Source organism: Morone saxatilis, unplaced genomic scaffold (assembly GCF_004916995.1).
Source record: "Morone saxatilis isolate NCDOM2014 unplaced genomic scaffold, NCSU_SB_2.0 Contig3, whole genome shotgun sequence".
Lineage (NCBI taxonomy): Eukaryota > Metazoa > Chordata > Actinopteri > Moronidae > Morone > Morone saxatilis.
Window position 1 is genome coordinate 4774146 of NW_023339873.1, and position 6637 is coordinate 4780782.

Genomic DNA, 6637 nt, shown 5'->3' on the forward strand with positions numbered 1-6637 from the left:
TAGACAGATACTTTATTTATCCCATCAAATTGTGGTGACTCCAAAGCGGACAAAAATACAAAAACTCGTACCAGCTGGAGCGACAGCCTGCAGTTTCATGTTAGCAAGATAAATTGCTTGCAACAGGATTACAACCAGGATTTTGGCATTGGCAAACATTTCAGCAATCACTCTCCAAACATCTTTTATATGGTCGCACTGGGAGTGTCTTTAAGTGTTTCCTCTACTTACCAGTTTGTTCTTATCTGCGCCAGAAGGATCTGATGCTGACCCAGAGCCGTACTTCTGGTTCAGGTGAGCAAGAATAGCTGCGTGGACTGACGGGTCTCTGGCCTGCAGAACCAAAATTAGTAGTAGCAGTGTAAACTTCATTGATTGCACATAAAAAAAAATGTTAGAAGAAATAAATATAGAAATCTTACATTAGACACCATGGTGGGTTTGCACTGTCTTCGTGTGAAAGGGTCCATTTGTTGGTTTTTGGCATTTTGTCCTTCAGCCTGTGAGGAAATAAATAAGCAAATACATTGGGTTATTTTAACATCAAAAAAACATTTTCTAATAATCAAAGTCAAAGCAATAGGTCAAATAGTTTTTCCTATACATGAGGTGGATGAAAATCACTGTTTAGCATTGTGCTAGAACAGAAGAAGTGAGGCAGCATTTCCAGATGTTGCTGGGTAGTAAAATATACCATTTGCAAACATGTTAACAGTTGTGTTTGTATGCTTGTATCACATCCCTTCGGTGTGCAACCTGGATGTTTTCAGGAATTTTTCAGCACTTACATGATCGCATCTTAAATTTTAATTTAATTATAAAAGCACCAATGTGGACACAAATCAACAATTCCGTTACAAATGATCAATTCTTACACATTTTTCATGATCCTTGCCTTTATATTAAAATCATTAGAGTGACACAAACATACTGTATGTGTGGTGGAGGTGTTTCAGGAGGTTAGACACTTACCACAAGAGCTTTCTCAGATTCAACAATGTTCCAACTTCTGTTCCTCTGATTGATGTAGCTGAGTGATAAAGGAAAAAAAATATATATATATTTTACAATTCTGTCTTAAAATACTATCACCTAGGAAACAAAGAATCATCATATTAACGACTGGGTTAAAAATATGACATGAACCAATGCTCAGGTATATTTCTACCACTGCTGATAAAAGGTAAAGATTTTTTCAGTACCCAACTGAAACAAACTGTCTTGACCCTTAAACCATGTACGAAGCATTCCCGTTTTCTTTAAAGAAAGATTTAAACCCGTTTACAGGTGAAGCGTGTGTACCTGATGGCAGATATGTTCTTGGTCCTCTGTCTGTCAAGCGCTTCTGCCCTTTCCTCGAGTTCGTTCAGCTCATCCTGGATCACTTTCACCTTGTCACCGTCTCCACTCTCCTCTGCCATGGCCTTCAATCAAAACAAACAACAGTGAGTAAGGAGGAGTCACAAACTCAGGATAGATTTAAGGTCATCACACATTCTCGGACAAATCTATGATGATTGCTGTCAGTGTGTATGTTCAGCTTTGGTTGGTTGGGGATACTTGTTGATAATGTATGTGGATGTACTGTTTAGGCTTGACATTTAACATTTAACAGGCTGCAAAGATCTTTATGACTCCTATAATGTTTCACATGGTACAGAAACAGTGGTTTCCTTTACCTTATCTTTGAGTAACTGTGTTTTCTTCATAGCATAATTAGGTGGGGCTTTTCGGAATCGGTCCTTCTCTTTAACGATCTGCAGCAAGTAGAGACAAAGAAATGTTTAGTTCCACTGCAGGCTGAAGAAATGAATGAATATCTAGAGAAACAGACTCACATCCTCTATGTCTTTGTCATTGAACTTGTAGTTTAGAGCTTCTTTGATGGACTGTTCCTTTTTGGTGATTTCGTCAAGAGTTGGTACCTGCATTCCAGCAACTATCATCTGGGAAGAAAACAACAACAAAAAGCTTTACTCCTGCGGCGGCTCCTACTGTTCCTACTGTAACTGATGCTGCAGATGACATATTACACTTACCGCCTCTTTCCACTTCATGAACTCGTTTTCTGTGAACTCCTGATTTGATACAAACTCAAGCCTGAACACCCGTGTGTCACCACCATGCCTGAGGAAGACATGCAATCAAAAAGGTCACATTTATGGCGAGCAGCAATGGAAGAGAAGCACTGACTCTTGATTACCCACTTTAATATGCATAAAGCATCTGTATAATGTATATGTACCTTAATTGTAATCCCTTGTTTGTTCGCGTTGTTCCAAGCTGGTAAACCTTCGCTGTCTCGACCACATCCACAATTTCAGCAACCTTTCAACGACAAGGGAGGACATTAAATCACCAATCTGCCTGTATTTAACTCTATACATTATAAAGAGTCCTAGATCATCACTATCACCATCACACTTACCCTGTAAACTGGTTTACTGCTGCTGTTCCCAATCCCTATCCTCACAAAGCAGCCAGTCACTGTCTTAGCAAAGAAGGGCATGTGGCACCAGCGCTCCAGCTTGTGTCTGGACAGCCGGACCCTGTTGAGCTCATCTGGTAGTGAAACAGGCTGAGACTTCGGTGGAGTTTCTTCCTTTCTGTTGGCAGAACACAGTCGAGACGTTACGTTACTGAAAAGGGCGGTCTTGTGATGGATGCGTTGCTTGAAAAGAAGCAGAACCAAACATACTCGTCATCATCGTAAGACGATGAACGTGAACTCCGGTCACTTTTGACCGATGACTTGTCGTCGTCTTCCTCCTCTTCCTCCTCATCGTCAGAGTAAACCTCACTCGTCTTCAGGGGCTGACGTTTGGCCAGAAGTTCCGCTGCTCAGCGAAGAGATCAAACATTAGGGATTTGGAACTGAACTGTCACAACAATCGCGTCACAAAAGGGATAAAATGACACCGACCTGTTTTGTTTTTCTTCTTCTCGCGTTCAGCTTTGAGTTCTTCCATGGCCTGGGACTTTTTGTCAAGTTTTTCGTCACGTTTGGATCGTCTCTCCTTGTTGTGTGACATGACCTAGGGAGGGGCGGTTATTACAGTTACACGCAGGATAAAGAAAAGGTGAAATGCTACTTCATTCATTAAGGAAAAAGCAAGAACAATGCCATCAATACACAGAATTACGTACAATATCTATCTAATGTTGTGTAAACTGAACTCACCACTTGCGTGTCTTGAACCTGAGATAGCTTCCTTTTTTCTTGCTCTTCCTCCTGTTTCTTTTTCTTCTCCTCTTTCTCCTTCTTCTTTGCCGTCTTCAGCTTCTTTTTAATTTCAAAACTGTCGAAAAACAAACATGAATAAATAAACGGGCACACTCAGCAATGTTATAATGCCACACTCTGCCTTGTGCGTAAACGTTTTTTTGTTGAGAGACGAGGAAACGAGAACAAAACACCCCATTTATTTGAAAAGTCTTTTCTGTGCGAGTACATCCCACCGATTGTTGCATCGTCACCGCTCACCGTCTCTTTAGCACCTCTCTCTTCTCAATTCTGTTGAACAACTCTTGCTCTCTCTCCTTCTCTGTCATCTGCTCCAGCCGAGCTCGGTCCTCCGCGTCTCCCATCAGGTCGTCGTCGTAACCGTCCCTGAACACCTCATCTTCAGAGGAGTCTGAGTCGGAGCTGGAGGACGAGCTGTTGCTCTCTGAATCAGACACCTCACCTAAAAGATAAAAAGTGATTTCATTAGCACAAACATCTGGGGGGAAAAAAAAATCGCAGGACAATTTTTAATTGATCAGTATTGGCCACATTGAGCCATACTCCTTTATTTTTCCCCTTTTTGTTCTGTCTACACCAATTTTCATGTCTCTGAAAAGATTTTATGTACAACTTTTGGCAGGGAGACATACATAATAAAAAGTGGGTGAAATTAATTAATGTTGAACTGCTATTAAAACAGAAACGAAGGCTACTTTTGCTGGTTACAATGCCTCAGTTTCACCAAGTGGCAATAACAGCTTTCCCCCACATGGCCAATATTACAAGGCACCAATATAAAGTAAATTAAAGGTGATTTAAATGTTATTCTCTACGGGTTTTTTTTAAGAGTGTGATGTAATGCAGGCATTTTGTCTTTATCATCTTGGATCGTGGTGCTGAAATGTTGACCAGAACTTTTTCCCACAAGACTTTTCCAGGTTTTCCATAACAATGTGGATCCACCGTATAGCAGGACAACACAAACAACCAACAGCTTGGATGCTACACTGTGTGCCAGCTAGGATAAAGGGGATGAGTGAGTCACCTAATCCCAGTGGACATGGCGCCCTGACGACACGTGTAATCTACACTTCAGAATACGGTTCGACACTCCCGCTCTGCACTTTACGTCAGACGCCGTTAACTTCGGGGCTGTCAGTTTGTTGTGTGAGAACAGACATCTGGCATCTGTACAGCTACCACAAGAAGTTCCTGTTTTATCACACATGGTTACTGAAGTGATTGTGGTTTCTTTAAGATTACACACGGAAGAAAGAAGTGTGCCTGTGAAGTCGTAGCTCGAGCCTCAAACACTGACGACGTACCCTCCTCTGGTGCGGAGCTCTCTGCTGAGCTGTCTCCATCTGAGCTGCCGGACGCCGTCGCTTTATTGACCTTCTTCTTTGTGGCGTTCTTCTTCTCGGACCCTTTCCCTTGCTTAACCTTCTTTTTGCCTTTGGTGCCTCCCACAGTCCACTAGACAAAGGAGTGAAAAACATCAGTTTTACTCATCAAATAGCTGGAAATGACAGAGAAACGTGGTCTATTCTTCTGGTGAGAATGTGTTCAAAGTGCTTGATAAGTGTCTGCCATACCTCATCGTCGCTATCGGACGTCTCGGAGTCTGTCGAAGCTGCAGGTTTGCTAACAGGCTCTTCCTGCTCCCCCGAATCGACCTTCTTCCTCTTCGCCAAAGACAAGAGCTCCTGAAAACGAGAACAAAGTGATGAGAATCAGAAATTTCACGCGGTTCGTTAAGAGCACGCAGTGAAAATTATAATCACTTAAAGTGGAAACAGTAGGAAAATGCCTCCTGGAAGAACAGCGGCGTTCATACTTGCCGATGTAAATAAACCCAAAACACATGGAGGACGCGACTGGATCCAATTTTCCAAGCCCCATTCAGAGGTGACATGAATATGGCAACGCATATATAGAGTGAAGGAGGCCGCTGCTTACGTTTAAGGACTGTTCGTCCACTTTTTAACATACAATCTGATAGCAGGTGTTTGTGTCTTTGGATTTTGTGCAGAACTTGTAATGTTTATATTCTGTTTTACTCTCAAAACTCTCACAACAAAAGCTCTTTTTTTTGTCCGTCAGCTTTCTAAACGCAGACAACGACCAATGCTGACTACCTCTGCCGATTAATCCGTCCATCACTAATGTGCATATAGCTGAATTCCTTCCTAAGAATGTGGAAAAGCTGAAATCCATACACCGTTCCCGAGCAGTGCCACAAAATCCCCGCCAGTACTGCTGTGACCAATTCACACTAAACAGCTTCTGTGTCATTATAAATCCAGTGTTTCGGTCCATCATCACAATGAGCGGACTCGGTTATGGACTCACCTTGCCTAAAAGAAAATCTTCAAACGAGCTCCAGACATTAATGTTTGCAGGTATTAAAACAGGGAAAAGTTAACACATCTACCTCCCTAAAACTCCTCTCAACATTAAATTCTGCAAACATGAGACGATATGCACAGCTGTCTTCATCAGGGTGATCTCAAATCACAACCGTAGAGCCCTGACCAGCTTTTAAACCCCAAAGAAACCAACAACATATTGACGATTTTGCAGAACTAACTCGTGTTTATTTACTACCTGCGTCTGCAGAGTGAACTCTCTCTCTCAGGCAATGCACACGGGTGGTTTTAATGCTCCACCACTGTTACAGAAGCAGTGTGTTAAAGCTCGTCGGTCTGTAAACAACAACAACAACAACAACAACAACACCGAAATAGCGCCTCAGCTCTGCGCCCATGACGTAATTCAGGAGATACTGGTTCTTCTGGTTAAATCAAATGCAACTCCCCCCCCCAAAAAAAGACATGTTTACACCTTAATAATCTATAATCACACCCCCCTGTAACAGTGCAGTGGTAGTCAGTCAGTTTACGCTTTAAAACCGGTGGAAAAAACACACAAAAAGGCCGAGAGGAAACATAAAACTGCATCTTTCTGTCACCTTAACGATAGCACAAGTTAGCGGGCTCAGGCTGATAAAAGCAGCGTTTTTGTGCAGAATCTGATTCCACTTTGCTCGAAACATCACACAGACAAACCCCTGGCAGTGTATTTGACTTTAGGGAATAGTGGTGGTGGAAAAGGGAGGTTTTGTAAATAAGATGGGCCCCAAAAAAAAAAAAAAACACGATCCGTTAGCACACGTTAGCTTCACCTCAGAAGTGTTTACAACTCAACACGAGATCCGTTCGGAGCGAAAGTTAAGACACAAAACAAAAAACCGCACCTACCTGATCTAAGTTGTCGTCGCTGGCGCTGTCTTCGGAGTCAGAGTCAATCACCACCCGACCTTTCCGTTTCTTTACATTCACCATGATTAGCTGCGCGGCTAACCTGGCGGCTACCTCCGTGTCGTCTGAACGTTAGCCGCTGCTGCTAACT

The 6637-nt window shown here is 42.4% G+C and overlaps 1 protein-coding gene across 1 annotated transcript; it reads right to left on the reverse strand.

Moving 5' to 3' along the window:
- Positions 1 to 231: 231 nt before the first annotated feature.
- On the reverse strand, positions 232 to 6637 carry rtf1 (RTF1 homolog, Paf1/RNA polymerase II complex component; the record flags this gene model as incomplete). Its single annotated transcript, XM_035673486.1, is given in 16 exon segments — positions 232 to 333; positions 423 to 500; positions 973 to 1030; positions 1303 to 1424; positions 1680 to 1757; positions 1839 to 1946; positions 2040 to 2127; positions 2246 to 2328; positions 2429 to 2606; positions 2699 to 2837; positions 2924 to 3035; positions 3182 to 3299; positions 3485 to 3686; positions 4552 to 4702; positions 4822 to 4932; positions 6487 to 6637. Coding segments are annotated over 16 exon segments (1812 nt in total), but the record flags the coding sequence as incomplete, so codon positions are not given.